Below are 23059 nucleotides of genomic sequence, written 5' to 3' on the forward strand. Positions count from 1 at the left end.
CAGAGACTCCAGCGTGATTTGATCGCAACACGTAGTTCGCAGTTCACAACTTCGACACTACTAATTGGATTCAGAGAAATTTCAAGATCCAACCACTACAGTGAGAGCATTCAGAACTAATGTCACGAGGAATACTTTGATTAAAAAGAACTTTGTGATTAACTTTTCGGCTAGTTGAGTGGTACGGACCAGTCGCCATCCAATTGTAGATCTTTCTCGACCGCCAAGTGCTCGATGCGTTGCCTGTTCTGTAGGTACGTGCAGCGACCTGTGAAGCGTGGCTGGCTGCGCATTGCCAACACTGCCCCCCCCCCACCCCCACCCCCGCCTCTGCAGTCTGCCAGTGACAAAGTTATTTTATTCAACTTATAGTCAAATTAAAACTTACAACCAAAGTCGCGACTCGGTAAAGGACCTTCACAGAACGCCACTGTATCGTGGGACGGCGATATGGTACTAAAACTCTGAAATAAAAAGCACTCCGTCTTCAGGCCACGAGTGGCCTACCGGAACCATCCGACCGCCGTGTCATCCTCAGTGGAGGATGCGGATAGGAGGGACGTGGGATCGGCACACCGCTCTCCCGGCCGTTATGATGGTATTCTTGACCGAAGCCGCTACTGTTCGGTCGAGTAGCTCCTCAATTGACATCACGAGGCTGAGTGCACCCCGAAAACTGGCAACAGCGCATGGCAGCCCGGATGGCCACCCATCCGAGTGCCGACCACGCCCGACAGCGCTTAACTTCGGTGATCTCACGGGAAAAACTCTGAAATACCGAATACAAATTTCTGTGTTAGCCTATGGAATAGAAACTTCCACAACTTATTATCTTATAACTAGAGCGGTTTGACAACAAGTCAGACAGCAGCTATATTTCTTTTAATGAAAAATTGAGCTCGGCATGATACGATCGGTATAAATTGCTTAAAACCTCATTACTTGGATCACACCCGGTACAAACAAAAACTTTGATGTTATTTCTCTAAACGTTTCTAGCACCAGCCTCCTTATGAACCAAGAGGTATTCGATGAAATCCCTTCAGTATCTCATATTTCTAGAACTTCCTAAGCAAAGACCACCAACTGAAATATTTTTATAATTCTATGTGGGATGAGCCTTATGAATCTTATCGCTGTATCTTCCTTCCAGACCTATTCGACGCGCAGGACATCTGTAATGGACGTGATGCGGTGTCTCTTGCAGCCAAAAAACGCCATGGTGTCGACGCAACAGGACAGAACGCTGCCTCACTGCTACATCTCTCTTCTCAACATTATTCAAGTACGTTGATTACGTAAGTACCGACATTCAGTCTTGGCATACGGCTTGTCAAGACAGTCTCGTAACACATTTTGCTGAAATCTATTTCGCCTTATTAGCGAACCGAAAAGACATTCAAACAAACGGTGTTACTGTATATACAGCCCATCGTGTTTTTTAATCGTTGTACGCAACGAAACACCACGTCTTCTGACCATATTTGCAACTCATTAACACTAAAATTAGAGAAATGAGCAACATCCAGAAGCAATAAAATGAGTGTTACAACTAGGATAAGCTACATAATAATAAACAAGTTTATTAACATTCCAGAACTGAGTAAGTTCCATACGCGTTCGAAGAAATTTTCTGTTTTGATCTATAGGAATGACGTATTGTATCTCGGATTCACATATTAGCCTAGCCATGTTTATTCTGATTACAAAGTAGCTCGTCAATTAAGAGCTAAACTACCTCTACGTGTCAAAATGAATTTTGTTTTGACATGTGGAAGCCCTTTACTTCCTAACTGAAGAATTTCTCTGTAATCATTTGTTGTTGTTGTCGTCTTCAGTTCAGAGACTGGTTTGATGCAGCTCTCCATGCTACTCTATCCTGTGTAACGTTCTTCATCTCCCAGTACCCACTGCAACCTGCATCCTTCTGAATCTGTTTAGTGTTTCATATCTTGGTCTCCCTCTACGATTTTTACCCTCCACGCTGCCCTCCAGTACCAAATTGGTGATCCCTTGATGCTTCAGAACATGTCCTACCAATCGATCCCCTCTTCTAGTCAAGTTGTACCACAAACTCCTCTTCTCCCCAATTCTATTCAATACCCTCTCATTAGTTAGGTGATCTACCCATCTAATCTTCAGCATTCTTCTGTAGCACCACATTTCGAAAGCTTCTATTCTCTTCTTGTCTAAACTATTTATCGTCCATGTTTCACTTCCATACATGGCTACACTCCATACAAATATTTTCAGAAACGACTTCCTGACACTAAAATCTATCCTCGATGTTAACAAATTTCTCTTCTTCAGAAATGCTTTCCTTGCCATTGCCAGTCTACATTTTATATCCTCTTTACTTCGACCATCATCAGTTATTTTGCTCCCCAAATAGCAAACCTCCTTTACTACTTTAAGTGTCTCATTTCGTAATCTAAGTCCCTCAGCATCACCCGACTTAATTCGACTACATTCCATTATCCTCGTTTTGATTTTGTTGATGTTCATCTTATATCCTCCTTTCAAGACCATGTCCATTCCGTTCAGCTGCTCTTCCAGGTCCCTTACTGTCTCTGATAGAATTACAATGTCATCGGCGAACCTCAAAGTTTTTATTTCTTCTCCATGGATTTTAATTCCTACTCCAAATTTGTCTTTTGTTTCCTTTACTGCTTTCTCAGTATACAGATTGAATAACATCGGGGAGTGGCTACAACCCTGTCTCACTCCCTTCCCAATCACTGATTCCCTTTCATATCCCTCGACTCTTATAACTGCCACCTGGTTTCTGTACAAATTGTAAATAGCCTTTCGCTCCCTGTATTCTACCCCTGCCACCTTCAGAATTTGAAAGAGAGTATTCCAGTCAACATTGTCAAAAGCTTTCTCCAAATCTACAAATGCTAGAAATGTAGGTTTGCCTTTCCTTAACCTATTTTCTAAGGTAAGTCGTAGTGTCAGTATTGCCTCACGTGTTCCAACATTTCTACGGAATCCAAACTGATCTTCCTCGAGATCGGCTTTCTAACAGTTTTTCCATTCGTCTGTAAAGAATTCGTGTTAGTATTTTGCATCAGTGGCTTATTGAACTGATAGTTCGGTAATTTTCACATCTGTCAACACCTGCTTTCTTTTGGATTGGAATTATTACAGTCTTCTTGAAGTCTGAGGGTATTTCGCCTGTCACATACATCTCGTTCACCAGATGGTAGAGTTTTGTCAGGACTGGCTCTCTCAAGGCTGTCAGTAGTTTTAATAGAATGTTGTCTACTCCCGGGGCCTTTTTTCGACTCAGGTCTTTCAGTACTCTGTCAAACTCTTCACGCAGTATCATATCTCCCATTTCACCTTCATCTACATTCTCTTCCATTTCTACAATATTGTCCTCAAGAACATCGCCCTTGTAATCATAATAAACCTGAATTTTCATCGTGGGTGGATTCGAAACCGGTAGTTTCTGTAACGCTTATGGTGTGAGACAGTTAAGTAAACTGTTACTAACATGAAGTGGTATCGGTTCTCCTTTGACATAAGATGTATACAACTTCTGTCGGCCACTGCGCTAAAGATGACATCGCCTCCTTTATCTGTGAGGAATAACAGGTGCTTGCTGGAAATCACTGAGAGAAAAATTCTGATATATTGCAACCATGCTCTGCAAGAATGATAGCGCAATACGCCCACGGCTAATTTATGGTCCGCGGCCGTTAACATGTCGACCCCGCGCTGCGCTTGTAAACTCATGTGAGATTAGATAAGCAGTTTATACAGTGCAGCGGATTAAGAAGGGGGAGGGCGAGAACGGTGTTTTGCATCTTTGGATTGTGTAGAGGAAAGGAAAAAAGAATGGAAAACAGTGTAAAACGGTACCGCTTTGATCGATAGCTCTTTAGTGTATAGTTTAGCAGTAGCGTAAAAGTGTCTTCATTGCAGAAAGGCTGCAGTAAGATGGAATTGAAGGGATTAAAAAAACTTAATATGCGTTGCAACAATATATAGAGAGACGAGTCTGATATACAAGAGCTAATAGTCTCACCCAGAAACTTCTTCTTTCTATATACAAAATAGCCTGATGGTCAGTGTTTACAAATAGTAAATGGTGGTCCGTGGAGTGTTAAACTATTCCACTTACAGGAACGAACCAGTTTAATTCGGAGATTCGCGAAGATGATAACGTTCCATTAATTTTGTTCCCAATACAGAACTAAACGGTTCGGCTCATGTCCAACGCTAGCGGATGCCATGGAAGATATGATAGCTCACGTTCATGTAAATTACCCCAGTCTTGCATCCTTGCAGCATTGTCCGTTGAGGAATCATCTTTGAAAACGAAATTTCATGATGCAATTCTCAATTGCGCCGTTAAATTAACGTGCTCAGTAAAATAGTTTCACATGCAGATTTAATCTGTTATCATTACTTCCTGTGAAATTATAGGATTCACTAAGCAGCATGGTATAAATGACAACCCACTACACAATGTCCATCACGCTTCCATATTGAAGAAATACGTTCTAAACTGAATATTCACTTCTGTTATGTCAACAGCTGAGTGAGACTACGAAATTTTGAGTATAGCAGATAAGTACTGGCAGAGGTGGAGCTGTAAACAGGCCGTGAGTGGTGCCTGAACCGATCAGAGGGAGCACTGTCCAAGAAGGGCAAGAAAGTTACGAGTTCTAAATCTGGTCCAGCTCACGGTTTTATTACGTCAGAAAATTTCCATGTTCCATTGACACTGCAGAAGGACACGGGCTTTCTGAAATCTTCGGGAAATACTGGTATCAGAAGAACGAGCGCGAAGAGGAATGCAAGGGATACGGAAGACCAAAGAATAAGTAACGAGGTCTGAAATTCAAGATACCAGAGGCTCATTTATGGAGTGAACTTAGACCAAAACATTGAGGAGATTCACAGAAGATGAGCATTCGGCCGAATCAGATGAGTCGACACAGGTTGGAGATGAACTAATTTGCTGGCTTAGTAAGTTGCTTGTTGACTTGTACTGGCACCATACTTACTAGACTGCTGATGGAGTTGACTTGAACCCACTCTCCGAACTGATTTGTGTGTTGATGTATGCTGAAAATCGGAAGTTGCATGTGGTGCGAATCAGGTACTAATTCTGCGCTCAGCGAGCAAAGGGAGCTGCTGGCCATCGTTAGGAACTGCTCCACATCCATCAAATAGATGTACGTCGAGGACGCCAGGTAAGATTTCCGCCACACTGCAGTGCGAGTGACCCCGTTTTACCCGCCGTAATCTGCCCGCGCTACTCGGACGCTACTAGGCCGCTGTATTTATCACCACGCCGGAGGTGCTACCGACCCACGCGAACAACGTGATGAGATGCATGCATGTCGCTAGGTGCTAAGTAAATCGCTTCGTTACACGCACTGCCAAGATAATCAGCACCCCACTGAATCGATTATGGAGTATGAACAAACAACTTGTCTCTTACATATTCGATTTATTGTTTAGTTGTCCTCCTGGGATTAAGGTGGTATTGCATTTGCTTATTCTTACATATTACATTCACGCAAGAAACTGCTGATTCAAAATTAGTCTTAGAATTTTTGCATACAACACCTGGCGTACACAACTGAATAATAAAATTGAGCAATGCGTTGTGCTTGCCACCCAACATAATGCGAGTGTATTACATTCAATACGTTCAGTACCTTTCCGTGCTACAGCCGTGTGAAAACGTGTATGCAAGAGGGTGGTCATGGTTGGCTGATGCTTACGTCGGATCGTCCTATCACTCTTGACACGGTTCAAACTTCATTCACGCGCCTATGAGTGTTAGAGCAACATGGCTGAGCACACGTTTGTAGAGTACTCCGACATGATCCTTCTGGATGACGAAGCTCACAGTCATGGAAAGAGCTGCTCGTCGCCGTTATCATCATCGTTATCCACAACGTCCGACTCTATCGCATTCCCTTTTCACAACAGTTACGCAACGTCTTCGAGAAAGGGGTAACTTCGTCGTCAGCAGGCGTGACTGTTTTGCTTCGAAGAGACGTGATACACCCGAATCCGAAGAAGTCGCACTGTAAACAGCAGTGTTTGTGAAAACTGATTAAGTTTCCTTTTTGTTTCTTCGGTTATTAATGAGTGGAACCGTAGAACAAGTGATGTACTGGGTCACATCCAATAAGTTTCCTGTAAAAGTGGTCACGTTATCAACATGGTTTCAAATGGTTGTGACGTTTTTGGATATGGGTTCCAGTTCAAAATATTATCTACTCAGTTCCCTTTACAAGTCCTAAAAGTCTGTAACGGTTTATGCTGTTTCTCCTATTTCTAGATATAATCTCATTTTTAATTTGTTGCTAAAATAACTTTTAAATTTCACCAAATAAATATTACTATTATCTCTTCTGCATGAGATTCATTCTTGAATCGAAAATAATGTCTTTCCTTTATAGAGAGCGATTTTCTTTTAGATGATGCACAACATACGTAGTCCATCCAGGAGAGAAGTATAAAGCTTGTCATATAATCCTAAATGAAGAATTGCTGTCCTGATTAAATAAGCTGAAAATACAAAAATTCTGATGTTACTAATCTGATTCCCTTATGCAAATGTGTTTAACTGAGAAAAACTTTCGAATTCTCCAAACAAGAGTCTCTGTTCCTATGTAAGTTTGCAAAAAATCTATCTGCGCTGATTTCAATCAATCAACTGAAGAAAGAAAACTAATTTGAAAAGATAATATTCTCGTCCACTGCAGTGCTGGAAGAGAACACGTTTAAATTACTTCACTCCAATTTGCGCGTTTTTCGCGCAGTTGAAACAGTTTCAATTGTCCCGCGTAATGGCAGCGGCTGCAGCTAGCCAGCGGTGTTTCTTCTGATGCTGTCAGAGAGAGAATATGTAGAAAGGCTGTGGCACGTTATTCAGCGTTCCTTTCAGTACTAATAGCCGCCATGTTCCGGGAAGTCATTCTGTGGTTGTTTTGATGTTATGAAAGTCACAGTATTCGTGTATGATTATGTAAGCTACACTGTTGCTGAATTTCTTTCCGGAATCGCGCCTGGCATGTGCTCAGAGTATAAATGCACGCACTTATCTCGAAAAAAGATTGAATACTGATGTAAATATTTTTAAATACTTTCTGCAACTGTACTTTGTTTTCTGTACAGTGACGTATTTGTTAGCTTGTGTAAGAAAGCTTGTGTCGTTCAAGTTCTCCATGGCAGGTACCTTACACCATACCATATTCCAAGAATATTCAAAGCTTTTTGTGACTGTAGAGAAGCCTAACATACAGTTGCATAATTCTTTTTACATTTCCGAGATGTCAGGACCAACAATTGTTTTTATTGCTTTCTCAAAATTTTCAAAGAAGGGTGTTTTCCTATCAGAAAGTACAGATTACAGACAAAAAGGTCTGTTCCCTAATTTCCTGTTAGCAGACAGTTACCTGTTTCCAATAATGACATCAAACTGTAATAGGCACCCTTTATTTGCAAAGTAGAGAGGGCAAATAATTCTGTGAAACAATGTTGGTATGCTTTTATTCATAGACAATCATTTTCCAAATTTTAGATGTGCAACAGTTGGTTACTTATTTTAAATTATAGCTTCAGACTGTCTCTCATGAATAAAGTAAAATTTACAGAGTGTAAATAACTCTGTTACTGAATCCCTTAAATCTAAGCGTAGATGGGTAGTCATATGGCTAAAGTGTGATACTGGACTCCGCCCCTGAAATCTCTGTTGTGGTGTCAGACTGACCTGTAGCACAGCCTAATGTTAACATCTCCTCCTTATTTAACTCCATTTTTCCGTATCTAACGCACATTTCGTCATAAAAACTATAACTGTAAGGTAAATTCCAGGAATAGATATTAGATAATGAGCAAGTCGCCAGGTGTTTAGGTACATATTATTTACATATATCGTAAATAAACTACCAAAAATGCAAGGAGGCCACTAAGTAACTTTGCTCAAATTGGCTCTGTATATAAGCAGAGTAACTTGATTTATGAGAAAGACAAGGCAACGTAATGACTTGTATTGCAGTGTATTGGCTCGTATTTAAATAAACTCACGATCAGACAAAAATTTCATTGCATATTCGATTGTGTGAGTAGCTTAGATGGTGATATACCTGTTGTGTGGTGTGGTATTGCGCTGCTCAGTGTAATAATACAGTTTCTGCTTTTAATGTGAAGTGAGTGTTAGATACAATCGAAATTAACGTAACCTTTCAGCAGAACATTCGTCTGTGAAATCTTTGTCATTTCTGTAGAAAAGGGTATACTAAAACACACCAAGATGGATCCTAAACTAAATTTTACGGTCTGTATCTTTTATTTGTAAATACTCTAATACTGACTACAGTTAGAGTACTCAAATTAAAACTTGACCCTGTCAAGAGTGGACGTACATATGAGTGTTAGTGCACTATACTCAGTTGTAATATTGTTTCTAGCTATAACTGCCAAACACTAACAGCTACAATTTCGTAATTTCCTTACATACGTCACGTTCCACGCCCCTGCAGTATGCTTCATTCTAGCCACGGCGTTGTCGCTGTTGTGGTACTACCCAGTAGTTTAGGTAAAAGTATCAAATCTTTAGTGTAAGTGACTGAAAACAGTATTGAGGCCACCGCAGAATATTGCAGTAACAGCCCTGCTATGTCGACACGTAGGGCACAATACCAGATGAGCAAGTGAATTACGAGACGAGAAAAGCTGAGCGCAGTGTTAAACTGCCCCATGCAGCAAAAGAAGTTGCCACCACACTCGAACGAGTCTCTTTGTTATCGACGGTGTGACTAGACAAGGTTTTAGAGAAACAAATGGGCAGTTGCGGAGTATAAATAAGACTGAATTTGAGGACAGGACTTTATTCAATTCGGGGACTTGGTCTTCACTGAATGGCTGCAGTAAGCCGCTGGAGCACGATATGTCTGCATGATGTGTCTGCCGCTGCATTGGGTCCTTCACGGGACTTGGTGCCACAGCTCCACAGGCCTGTTGTCCGTGCCTCTGCCACCGCTGATGACGCCCAGGGAGGGACCCGGCGACACAACACCAGCCACCATCCGCCTCTTGTGCGATGGCCACAGGTTGAGACATGCGCGCAGCCGCGTCCGCCATCGCGGAACAAAGAGCGGAGCGGCCGCCACCTAGCATGTTGCCACCCCGCGAAGTGTCGATGTCGCAACCGACCATGGCCTTGCCTTTGACATCAGGCTGGAGTCCTTACCCATCATTGCCAGGTGCTGTCCTAGTAGCCGACACCAGTTGCTCTGTCCAGAGCTCACGAGGAGAGACTGGTTGGTTGTTCTGGGGGAAGAGACCAGACAGCGAGGTCATTGGTCTCATAGGATTAGGGAAGGACGGGGAAGGAAGTCGGCCGTGCCCTTTCAAAGGAACCATTTCGGCATTTGCCTGGAGCTGTTTAGGGAAATCACGGAAAACCTAAATCAGGATGGCCGGACGGGGGATTGAAACGTCGTCCTCCCGACACGAGGAGAGGCATGCCTGCCTCACGTAGAACTGAAAAAATAGTAAATTTATATTGTTAAATTGTCAACAGATTTTCCACAGTTGTCTCCCCCCTCCTCCCTACAGCATCACCAGACACGCGCCATTCCCTACAGAGGTGCCCCTACAGAATGATCCATACATCTCTCTATGGTACACTATCTCTTTGGTTGCTGTAATCGGAGCTAAATTCTGAAAAGGGGTGGTTTATTCGATATTCAATAATACCAATATGCATTAAATAAGTTCTACACTTATATTTAGTACATACTGGTACATTAAAATATTTGTCTTACACAGGGAAGGAGCGCCAGTCCCAGGCACGAATCCGCCCGGTGGATTTGTGTCGAAGTCCGGTAAGCCGGCCAGTCTGTGGATGGTTTTTAGGCGGTTTTCCATCTGCCTCGGCGAATGCGGACTGGTTCCCCTTATTCCGCCTCAGCTACACTATGTCGGCGATTGATGCGCAAACAAGTTCTCCACGTACGCGTACACCACCATTACTCTAAGACGCAAACATAGGGTTACACTCGTCTGGTGTGAGACGTCCACCGGGGGCTGAACCGCACAATAACTCTGGGTTCGGTGTGGGGCGGCGGATGGGTGAAGTGGACTACGGTAGTCGTCGTGAGGTTGCGGACCACTGCGGCTGCGGTGGGGACGGAGCCTCTCCGTCGTTTCTAGGTCCCCGGTTAACATAACATAACATAACGTAAGAAGTCTTACACAGATTTTGTTCTACAAGCAGTCTTTACTGACTACACATTCGACCGATCACAGAGGCAGCTACTAACAGAGAGAGTCAACTTTTTTAATGGCGCCCTTAATAATATGAATATCTCAGATAATAATTTTTTTTCTGTGATTAACATAAGAGTAGTGTATGTTTCATTCTTTGGTACATCATTTAGTAATGGTTATTATCATTTTGGTACAAAAGCGTTTCTCACATTACAAACGTCACATAATTTGAGTCACACATAATATACTGTACATCTTACGCTCGTCATAATTATTCTTGTTGGTGGTTTCTTGCAGAATTTCACACACCCTTCCGTGTGGGGACTCTACGTCAGCCCCTGACATGCTAGCATCGCACATTACAAACGTCTGTGACTAGCATGCCACACTAGTTTTTACATCACTTTGGTGTACTAGTCATTTTGATTTATAGTGTTCACGGTTAAGAAATGTTCTTTACTTAAATGTAAGTTACATGACGCCATAAATACATTCATGTCATTGTTACAAAGTTGGTGTCATATTGGCTTGAAGTTTGAGACTGTTTAGGATTTGCATTTATTTACAGCTTGTTCTTATTCTATAGCAGTTAAGGGGATAGTTTGTATTCATTACGTGACAGTTCCTTGGGACAAATTAACTTTTTGCTCTCCCGTTCTGGGTGTGGTCACAAGAAAACGCAAGGGAAAAAGTAGGACGGACCTTCAGACTGTCCCAGTTTACTTTTTACATGCTTCAAAAATATACAAATAAAATCATTATTGTATCGTGTAACATTACTTTACATTAACAAACCATGAATTACGATTTACATTAGTAGTCTTTATGGGAATTGCAGTATCATTTGCGTCACATGTTTTTAAAGGTTCGTTTAGTCTCTCATAAAGATTTCAGATAATTCATTTTTGTTCCTTTACAAGAAAAACTTCAATGTTTGGTTTTCTGCATACAGCATACTTTTGTTCATAAAGTACAATAATTCTTATTACGGTATATTGATAATTTTTACTTATGGACCGTCTGACAGCAACTGAATAAAACACAATTTTACTGTCATACGCGTTTCGCCTTTATTTTCTGCAAGGCTTCATCAGTGGCAGGTTGCGTGGACAATTTCTTACATATTACGCTCCTGTTGCATTTTTGGTGTTGTTCTTCTTCTTATGAACGCCAATTTGCGGTTTTTCCACATTCCACAGCACTATGCACTGAACGCTTGTTTTAATGCAATGTTTTGGTTTTAACACCTCTCATGGAATACATGTGAGAGAAACATTATGTCACAGTTAATACTGAAATATGTATATACATAAACAAATATAAAATTATAAATTACATAACTTTCATGAAAAAGAATTATTCGCGCCCCACGCTATTGGGCGACATTTTATACCTCCTCTCCTGTTTCTGGATATAACTTAATTTTTAATTTATTGTTTGAAAAATAATCTTCAAACTTGAATAAATTAAATATTACTATTATTTCCTCTGCATACGAGTCATTCTTGAAATGAAAATGTCTTTCATTTATAGAGAGAGATTTTCTTTTACGTCATGCACAATATACATATGTTGGACAGAACTACAAAGTTTGTCACATAATCGTGAATGAAGAATTGTTACCCTGGTTAAATAAACTGAAAATACTAGAAATACTGATGTTATTGATTAATGTGAGTTCCTTATGTAAATGTCTTTAACTGAGAAAAATTCTAGAAATCTCCAAACAAGATTCTATGTTCCTGCGTAAGTTCAGGCCAAAGTCTATCTGTGCATTTTTTTTTCAGTCAAATGAAAAAAATCTGAAAAGATAATATTCTCGTCGCTGCAGTGCTGGAAGAGCAAATGTTTAAATTACTTCACTACAAGTACCGCGTCGTTTGCGCATTTGAAATAATTCCAAATATCCCGCGTAATGGCGGCGACTGCAGCTAGCCAGCGATGTTCCTGTTGTTGCAGTAAAGAGACCTAAATCACAGTCTAATATAATAGTGGCGACACTCCATCTGGTTTCTGTTAGCGACAGCGACGGCAGCGCCCCAAGCGGTCAGCAAGCGACACTTCTGAATACAATATCGAATGAATTGAATACTATCGTTTATACTGGTTTGTAACATAGTTTTTACGATAATGAGTCTATGCAGTGCCATAAAAATTGACAATAACTATAAAATGACACCACATTTGTAATTATTTAGTTTCCTAAGTGCTCTGGAAGGTACGCAGCGGTACATTACGGGACCGTTCATTCTCTAGTAACGAACGGATATTCAACGAATAATGGCGTTTTTCTTTAATAATAAAAATTGTTAGTAAACGCCGAAAGAGCTAACTTTTTACATAAAGGCATTGCATGTGTACTCAACAAAGTGGAGTTTTGTTCGATAAAATTTCAGCCAAATCAATGATTTTGGAACGTAAGAAACGTATATAAAACGTAATACCTAAATTATTTGGTGCACGAAATAAGCCACAATAGCTGTAGCTCAGGAGAAAACGCCATAGAATTGATAATAAATTGTCAAAAGGAATAAAACTGTTTCCCAACACAGAAGAAACCAGTTCCACAACTGTTGCTCAATTTGAGTCGCAAACGGCAAGAATCTTCAACATATTCGCTTCTGAAGCCAAAGTAATTATATTTATAAAGTTATTCGTGTATTAGAACGCCAAGAGAAGTGTAAGAATGGGTGAATCATTAGACATCATACAAAAATATGGAAATCTCAAGGAGAGTGTCTATGATAATAACAGAAATATAGGCTTTGCATGCATGAAATTCATGTTGGTATTCTCTTGATTTCGGTGGAGTAAGCTGCAGATATACGCATATTCGAAAGTATTTCTTCATTAACAAGTTGTAGCTTATGTTACTTAATCAGTGTGAGTCGCCTGGTTTTACACGTATTTCACGATAATTCATGTCTTTTGGTAATTTACTAACGCATGGAACGCACAATTATAACAACTATTTGTTATGTAAGTAGAAAGTAATTAAACACGAACATTACGCATACAGCGCATGTGACAGTCTGCTTTCTTACCGCTTGGAGTGCTAGTGTCACACCAGTTGTCAAAGAGTAACAACTTTCACACCAAAGAAAATCGTGACTGTATCTATTAGATTGTGGTTAAATTCTGGAGAGGGGTGGATTAGTCGACATGGAGTGTTACCAATACACATTAAATAATTTCAACACGTATTTTAATATGTATATTAAAATATTTGTAACTTTTCCACATCTTTTGTTCTACAGGAGTCTTTACTATCTATAAATTCGTCCGATCACAAACGCAACTAAAAAAGAGAGCGAAATTTTTTAATGCCGCTCTTAACAATATGAACAGCATGAAGATCTTACATTATAACCTATTGTTCTTTCTGCGATTAACATTAACAGCACATGTTTTATTCTCTGGTACGTCATACAGTTATGATAATTATTATTTTGGTACAAAAGCTTCTCTCATATTACAAATGTCACGTAATTTACATCACACATAATATACTGCACATCATACACGATCGTAATGATTGTTGTTGATGGTTGTTTGTCCAATTTCACATGTCCTTGCGTGTGGGGACGCTACAAGTGTTAGAGCAACATAGCTGAGTACACGTTTGTAGAGTACACCGACATGATCCTTCTGAATGGCGAAGCTCACAATCATGGAAGAGATGCTCGTCGTTATCCACAACGTCCGATTCCATCACATGCCCATTTCGCCACAGTTACGGAACAGCTTTGAAAAAGGGGTAACTTCATCGTCGCAGGCGTGACTGTTTTGTTCTGAAGAGACGTGCTACACCCGAATTGGAAGAAGCCGTATTGTAAACAACACTGTTTGTGGAAACTGATTAAGTTTCCTTTTTGTTTCTTTGGTTATGAATGAATGGAACTGTTGAACAAGTTTTGTACTGTTCGCGCCTGATAAATTACTTGTAAAAGTGGTCGCGTTACCAATATGTTTTGAGATTTGTAGCACGAAATGATGCGTATCCAATTCAAAATTTTATCCACTCAGTCCCCTCTACAAGTCCTATAAGTTTGTAACGGGAATTTCGGTATAGCCTGTATGCTCAGTTGCAGATAAAGCATTCCTTGGTTGGACACTGGGATAGTACAGTTTGTCTATGGAAGAAGATGCTTTCATTACACTGGCACTGATCATATTGCAATTTGATCATGTGTGTGGGATGCTTGTCAAGTTACGTTAACAGATGACATCCGTTATGTGCTAAGGATAAATTGTTACAGACTTGGTCAGCGACGAGTGTAATAGTAATGCTAAACACGTTGAACCGGCACTTTATGCAATATTTTGTCTGTCTCGCGGAAGTTAGCGTAGAAAATCGAGCACAAACTTTATATTCTCCAGTCTTCTACATACCGATCGTGTAGTGACCGTGAACATAAAAGTTAGACGCTTTTAGTGATCTGCAAAGTAAATGTAGGAAACTGGCTTCGAAAGTGAGGTAATTATAACAGTTTGCCCGTAAATAATTTGTCTAGTCTCTGTTTTACTTACCCAGAAAAGAGAACGAACTCATGTCCTAGATGGCAACACCGTCATGTTTATGCTCGGGAACCGGCGAAGGAAAGTAACAGCGGACACCCCAATGTTCTTACAAGTGAAGTGCTGTCACACGGCGTACGACTACAAGAGAATGCCCTACATAGCACATCAATTAACGACTGACCAACACTTATCTCTGAGAACAGTTCTCGTATATCCTCGCTGTGACAGCATTTGTTTATTCTTGCGGAAAAAAATTCTTCCCGCAATCCCACATTGCGACCGCGTTTAAATGGCAGAAGCTATTCAATAGGAGTCGGTGGGGCATGGCTGTACACTACAGTGAATGTTGTTAATACTGTTAATTTCTAATCTTGGCACAGCTACTGCCAGCAGAGTCAACATAAACGGTGAACAGACAAACGTCCTAAGCGCCATCTGATCGTCGATGATCGCGACAAACGAATCACCTTCACTACAAACTGTCATCTGCATGTTTTCTACCCTGGTGCCACTGGATACATGCAAGAGAAAATTTAAGTGGCCATACATGGCCTAACTATGGGGCGATAATACGTACGGCAATAATATTCTTGAGTAGTATTAGTGATTAAAGTCATAAGTGATAATGAATGGAGCTATTAATTTCCTTATTATAAAAGTTTAGAGGGATGCTGCAGCAGTCTTATGGTAAATTGTCAGAAAGTTCAAAGAAGTATATTTTCCCACAATCAAACAGTTCATTCAACAACGATAGTGGTTTATTTTTAAAATGTGCGTAACTTCCCATCTACTAAAGGGAGGTTTACTAGTACTCCCTTAGCTGTGTCATGAAGAATTCTCTAACTATCGCCAATCAAATCATCTGAATGCTTGTTCTGCGTCAGATGTTGAGCGAAAAGTGATTTTATGGGAGACACACCTAATGTATTTTCCTTAAACCGCAAAGCAAAGTTGCTTCCTGTCTGTCCCACATATTGCTTGTCACAGTCTTGGTACGATAGGCCGCACGGGGTAGCCGTGCGATCTCAGGCGTCTTGTCACCAATCGCGCGGCTTCCTCCGTAGGAAGTTCGATTCCTCCCTCGGGTATGAGTGTGTGTGTAGTCCTTAGCGCAAGTTAGTTTAACAAGGGGAGGCCGCCAATTGCGAAATTCAGATTCGATTCATACTGCGCATAATAAAAGCTCATGGCCAGAGGTGTAATGTGGCAAAGCACCAAGATGCACTTCTCAGCCGTTGTCGAGAAAATCGACAGCTAAAAGAAACCGTTGCGGTGAAATACTCTCTACGATTAATGATTTTCTACAGCGTCATAGCGCAGCGGTACGCGCTGGGGTTCGTAATCCGAAGGTCGCCGGATGCAATATTTTTTTATTATTAGTTTTTTGCAATTAATATATATATATATATATATATATATATATATATATATATATATATATATAAACTATTAATTGCTTATGCATGTTGGTGAAGGCGGATCGCTCTCCAATTGTACCGCCTCCATTTTTCCGTTTGTTTAACAGGGTGTACCAAAGCTGTCCCGTCCGCACTGATTTTCGACGATGTTATAAGTTGCGCTAGGGACCACATCTACCTTCTTTCGAAGTTAGCAGGCAACTACGCTGTTATGCGGTAGCTCGTTTCGGCCCATTCAACATCTGTCCTTCAAGTGTAACGAGCGAGTAACGGAGTTCATATTTCATACCTGCCACAGCAAGTTTGTGTTCGTGGGGTCTCTATTCTAATTCGAACGTTTGACTTATGCTATACGTATTCGTTTCTACGTCTTCCGTTAACTATACGTGGTTAACATTATGAAGATAATTAATAACATTTGTAAAATACAACTTTGTTTGCGGAAAACATAATGATGTTCGAAGTCGCCAGATTTTCCACGACAAACGACTTTCAACAACTTATTATATGCATAATTGTTGCAACTGATTGCCGGGAATTGTATATATATATATATATATATATATATATATATATATATATAAATTACAAAAAACAAATACTAAAAAAAAGTTGCATGGAACGAGATTCGATACAGCGACTTTCGGATTACGAACCCGAGCGCTTACCGCTGCGCCACCACGCTGTAGAAAGTTACTAATCGTAGAGAGTATTTCACCGCAACGGTTTCTTTTAACTGTCGATTTTCTCGACAACGGCTGAGAAGTGCATCTTGGTGCTTTGCCACATTACACCTCTGGCCATGAGCTTTTATTATGCGCAGTATGAATCGAATCTGAATTTCACAATTGGCGGCCTCCCCTTGTAAGTTAGGTTAAGTAGTATGTAAGCCTAGGGACTGATGATCTCAGCGTTTGGTCCCAGAGTCCTTACTACAAATTTCCAATTTCTTAGTACGATATTTTATATACACCTGATTTTAAACACCCATCATTGCACTTGCCAATCGTGCCCCTCAGTTTAGTTTGTAGTAGACTGTTAGTAGTGAACGCAATGGTCATTTGAAGGTTTTTTAAATAATGTATTTATTCTGTCTGAAATAGTTCCCATATAAGTCATGTTAGTAAATTGTCTATTACGGAAATGGTCGTGGTGTACCTTCTTTCTCTGACAACAATGCCTTCTGATTTGAAGCCGACTGTCACTGAACAAGGCCTGACACTCGTCCCCGGTCTCTGCCAGTCAGTGTTTTTACGATCAATGATCTCTCACCGTGTTGCGTGTCTGCGAGTAGAACACCACTCCTTAAGAACGCGTCGTACAGTGCTCGTCGATACACCAGTAGGTCGGTCCACACCATTAAAAGTGCAGTCACGAGTAAGTCGAAACACGATAGGTTCTTTTCACTAATACGTCATGCCTCTACTAGCATACATCTTAAGGCCGTGATTGAATATAACCGAGTGGGACATACGCGTACATACTGGGTGGTTATCACTGAAGTGCGACTACTCACAAAGGTTCAATGTAAACTGTAACTATCGTACGGCACCGAAACTTAGTATATATTCTAATGCGATAAAACGGAACCGATTTAGGCTGAAAAAAAAATTCCATCGAGGCCACCTCTTGCAAATCTGGTGCTGCGAATGCAAGGAAGACGTATAGAAATGTTTCCATATGTAATGCAGAATATCTACCACGGCCATATAACCCGGAAGAATTATCAACAACAGTACCATTCGGTCGTGAAAGCCTTCATTGTATGAATATCTACTAAACTTTGATACCATATGATAATTACAGCACAGTCCGCTCCTGGTAGCTGAGTGGTCAGCGCGACAGACTCAATCCTAAGGGCCCGGGTTCGATTCCTGGTTGGGTCGGAGATTTTCTCCGCTCAGTGACTGGGTCTTGTGATCTCCTAATCATCATCATTTCATCCCCATCGACGCGCAAGTCGCCGAAGTGGCGTCAAATCGAAAGACTTGCACCAGGCGAGCGGTCTACCCGACGGGAGGCCCTAGTTCCACGCCATTATTATTATTATAGAACACACTGGACGCCTGAGTAGCTGCACTTTGATTATAACCACCTGGTCCAACTTCACTGCCATTTGTTAAATCTGTGGCGGAGGGTCGCATGACTTTCTGGTGCGAATTCTGCTCCATCTAAAGCTATCAAAACCAATTAGTGTGCTCTCTTAAGGTTGTAACTGGTATTTTGTATGATGAGCTTAGGCCAGTCACTCAGTTTGAATGTTGTTAACACCTCTGGGGCCGCACCTCCTGTTAAATGAGACGATTGGCGCTGGTATTACCACACTGCGACATGCCACTTTGCTCTGGCAGGGGGCGGACAACCCCAGCGAGGTGGAGAGGTCGCTGTCGCGCATCCGCGAGCGGCGGCTGGCGCGCTTCATCCCGTGGGGCCCCGCCAGCATCCAGGTGGTGCTGGCTAGGCGCTCCCCCTACCTGCCGCCGGCGTCGCGCGTCAGCGGGCTCATGCTCGCCAACCACACCAGCATCGCCAGCGTACGTACCCCTCTCTCTCTCACGCTCTCTATCTCTCGTAAAGGGCGCGCTTCATCTGGATGCTATCGAGACACGTTCTCATCACTGCGTTTAGAAACTCTGCCATTGATCTGTTTCACCGCGATTGTTGTTGATCCATTCTAAATTACAAATCGACTTGATGAAGTTGCAAAACAGGTTTCATGTTCTCAACCGTAATCTGATGTAGCAGTCTTTCCAGGTTGTGGACTACACAGGGTGTAAAAAATCTTCATATACAAATTTGTAGAGTTATTAGAAGAGATAAACGCTTCAGCTACGTCACTCAAATACATGTCCACCGTTTCCCCGCTAGGGCTCCTTGAAACGTTTAACGCTGGTAATCCCTTAGGCCAAAGTTCACCGTTTCTTTTTTATTCTTTTTCTTTTACTGCTTCGTTAGTTACTTACTTAGTTATACACTCCTGGAAATTGAAATAAGAACACCGTGAATTCATTGTCCCAGGAAGGGGAAACTTTATTGACACATTCCTAGGGTCAGATACATCACCTGATCACACTGACAGAACCACAGGCACACAGACACAGGCAACAGAGCATGCACAATGTCGGCACTAGTACAGTGTATATCCACCTTTCGCAGCAATGCAGGCTGCTATTCTCCCATGGAGACGATCGTAGAGATGCTGGATGTAGTCCTGTGGAACGGCTTGCCATGCCATTTCCACCTGGCGCCTCAGTTGGACCAGCGTTCGTGCTGGACGTGCAGACCGCGTGAGACAACGCTTCATCCAGTCCCAAACATGCTCAATGGGGGACAGATCCGGAGATCTTGCTGGCCAGGGTAGTTGACTTACACCTTCTAGAGCACGTTGGGTGGCACGGGATACATGCGGACGTGCATTGTCCTGTTGGAACAGCAAGTTCCCTTGCCGGTCTAGGAATGGTAGAACGATGGGTTCGATGACGGTTTGGATGTACCGTGCACTATTCAGTGTCCCCTCGACGATCACCAGTAGTGTACGCCCAGTGTAGGAGATCGCTCCCCACACCATGATGCCGGGTGTTGGCCCTGTGTGCCTCGGTCGTATGCAGTCCTGATTGTGGCGCTCACCTGCACGGCGCCAAACACGCATACGACCATCATTGGCACCAAGGCAGAAGCGACTCTCATCGCTGAAGACGACACGTCTCCATTCGTCCCTCCATTCACGCCTGTCGCGACACCACTGGAGGCGGGCTGCACGATGTTGGGGCGTGAGCGGAAGACGGCCTAACGGTGTGCGGGACCGTAGCCCAGCTTCATGGAGACGGTTGCGAATGGTCCTCGCCGATACCCCAGGAGCAACAGTGTCCCTAATTTGCTGGGAAGTGGCGGTGCGGTCCCCTACGGCACTGCGTAGGATCCTACGGTCTTGGCGTGCATCCGTGCGTCGCTGCGGTCCGGTCCCAGGTCGACGGGCACGTGCACCTTCCGCCGACCACTGGCGACAACATCGATGTACTGTGGAGACCTCACGCCCCACGTGTTGAGCAATTCGGCGGTACGTCCACCCGGCCTCCCGCATGCCCACTATACGCCGTCGCTCAAAGTCCGTCAGCTGCACATACGGTTCACGTCCACGCTGTCGCGGCATGCTACCAGTGTTAAAGACTGCGATGGAGCTCCGTATGCCACGGCAAACTGGCTGACACTGACGGCGGCGGTGCACAAATGCTACGCAGCTAGCGCCATTCGACGGCCAACACCGCGGTTCCTGGTGTGTCCGCTGAGCCGTGCGTGTGATCATTGCTTGTACAGCCCTCTCGCAGTGTCCGGAGCAAGTATGGTGGGTCTGACACACCGGTGTCAATGTGTTCTTTTTTCCATTTCCAGGAGTGTATGTTCCATAGATCATTTCAACGATTGTTTCATCGAAATGATGTGGAACGATTCAGTTGACACTCATGTATATCAGTTCAGTAATGAACATATTACTTTTTAGTCCTAATCATGCAGTTACACTTAAAAACTAGTATTTTTTACAGGCTGCCAATTTTTGAATAAATATTCGTCCATGGAATAAAAGCAGTTGTCCAGGATAAAAGTTTTAAGTTGCATTTAACACTTGGCTCACTACCTATCAAACTTTTATGGTAATGACCAAATGATCAAATATTTTGTTTCTGCTTAGTGAACTCCTTTCTGAGTCGCTGACAGCTTCAATAACAAGCAAGGGAGCTCATTTTCTCCTCTAGTGATGTAGGTATCAACATTATTATTATTCTCAAATTGTGATGGACTTTTTATGTCGAATTTTATTAGTGAATATCTGTATTGTGACGGCGCAGTTAGAATGCCTAACATCTTGAAGAGATACCTACACATTGTTCTTACTGCTCGCTTCTGTGCAAACATATTTTCTTCCTGAAAGGTGAGTTACCCCAGAAAATTATTCCATGAGACTATATTCAGTGGTCATAAGCGAAATATATCAGGAAACTGATTCGTTTGTTCCCAAGACTAGCAATTATATGAAATGTGACACTAGCTGAAGTTACTTGTTTGAAAAGCTTAATAATACGCTCCTTAATGTTTAAACTTTTATCAGTATCTATACCAAAATATCAGGAGCATTCTACCCTTTTTATTAAGTCCTGTTCGTGTGCAGCATCAGTAATTGGTATGCTTCTATTTGTAATATAAAACTGAATATAGTGCGTTTTCTCGTAACATAATCAGGGGGAGTTCATTTTTTAAGAGACGCTTAATAACCCTTTGGAAAACATCATTAACAGTCCCTTCTTTTGCTTTCTGTCCACTGTGTTTTATTATAACGCTAGTATCATCTGCAAGACGTACCAAATCTGTGTGATAAATGTTAATATAAGGTCATTCACATATAGAAGGAATGGAGTGTACCCAAAATTAAACCTTAAGTCACTCCGTTCGCGATATCTCCCCAGCCGCTAAAATTATCTCTTCTTTCAACATCTTTTGAATTAGACAGCACAATCCCTTGCATTCTGATTGTTAAGTATGATTCCAAACAGTTGTGCGGATACCATCAGCTCCTTAACATAATGTACACAAACAAACGCCTTGGAAACATACAAAACACACCAACTGGCGAGATTTTGTTATTAAAAGCTTGTGATATTTGGTGAGTGAATTTATAAATAACATTCTCAGTCGAGAAACTCTTCTGGAATCCAAACTGTGATAAGTAAATTGTTTCTATTTAAATGTGAAGCTATTATTGAGTACATTACCGTTTTGAATATTTTGTAAAAAGTGATCAGTAAGATAACTGGACGATAATTATTTAAGTCTTTCTTCTCACTTTTCTTATAAAGACCTTTAACAATTGCATATTTCAATTTGTTTTGAAAAATTCCTTGTGCTACTGCTGCGTTACATTCATCGCTAAGGAAACGACTTACTAAGTTTGAGCAAATTTTTCAGAATTGTGTTTGACATTTCATTAACATCAAATGTGCCTTTTTAAAGAATTTTGTAATTCTATTAATTCTTAATAAATTCTCTTGCTTCTTCAACTGAGCCATATGTTTCTATTTCTGCTTCTATGTTTAGAAAGCGACTGTTAAAAATACTTGCAACTAGTGGATTACCAGTCACAACATTGTCATTTAGTTTAATTGCTACTGTACCTTCTACGCTGACTGGACTGATTGTCTTGTCTCTTGTTTCACCATATTCCATATAATTTTACTCTTATTATCTGCATTACTAGCTTCTGATCGGACATCCATATTTTTCGATATTTTAAAGACTTCCCCTGAAATATTTTTATATTCTTTGTAGAATACAAGTCACGTCGGTTCTAGACGTTTCCTGGCCTCTATAGGACTTCCCCTTCCCCTCTTACAAGAAAGTTTCGTCCCATTAGTTATCCATGGCTTACTTATTTCTTATTAGATTTCCTTTATAACTTTCTGGGAAAGCTACTTTCAAGTATTGACACAGATTTACTGTGGAATATACTGAATTTCACATTAGATCATCTTTATATGTATACCTCACCTGTTACTATCTCTTTTAACTTATTTTTTTTTAAATTATACTTCGTTCTCTTTAATAAATGTCGCTGCTTTGTATGAATGTGCCTCAGAGCTGTAGGATTCTACATCGTTTATTTCCATATTTTGGGACTGGTGATCAGGGATCCATTAACAATTGGATACACATTCAGCCTGAGCACAGCCTATAAAAATATTAGCAATCAGTGTCCTGTTCTCGTGCTGCACGTAAGTTGGGAAAGGTAACATTTCAAACAGACTGAAACAGCCAATTAATGATTCCAGTTCATTTTTCCTGCCTGTATCTTTTAAGAAATCTACATTTAGATTTCCATAAAC

General features: G+C 41.4%; 1 protein-coding gene across 1 annotated transcript in view; it reads left to right on the plus strand.

Annotated features, from left to right (window-relative positions):
- The window catches only part of LOC124594056 (tubulin gamma-1 chain-like), an 87413-nt gene that overhangs the window by 49485 nt on the left and 14869 nt on the right, over positions 1-23059 (plus strand). Inside the window, exons 8-9 of the mRNA XM_047132405.1 lie at positions 1154-1285; positions 18539-18721. Coding sequence (XP_046988361.1) covers positions 1154-1285; positions 18539-18721 — 315 coding nt within the window. The remainder of the gene's footprint in view (positions 1-1153; positions 1286-18538; positions 18722-23059) is intronic.

Source organism: Schistocerca americana, chromosome 2 (genome assembly GCF_021461395.2).
Source record: "Schistocerca americana isolate TAMUIC-IGC-003095 chromosome 2, iqSchAmer2.1, whole genome shotgun sequence".
Lineage (NCBI taxonomy): Eukaryota > Metazoa > Arthropoda > Insecta > Orthoptera > Acrididae > Schistocerca > Schistocerca americana.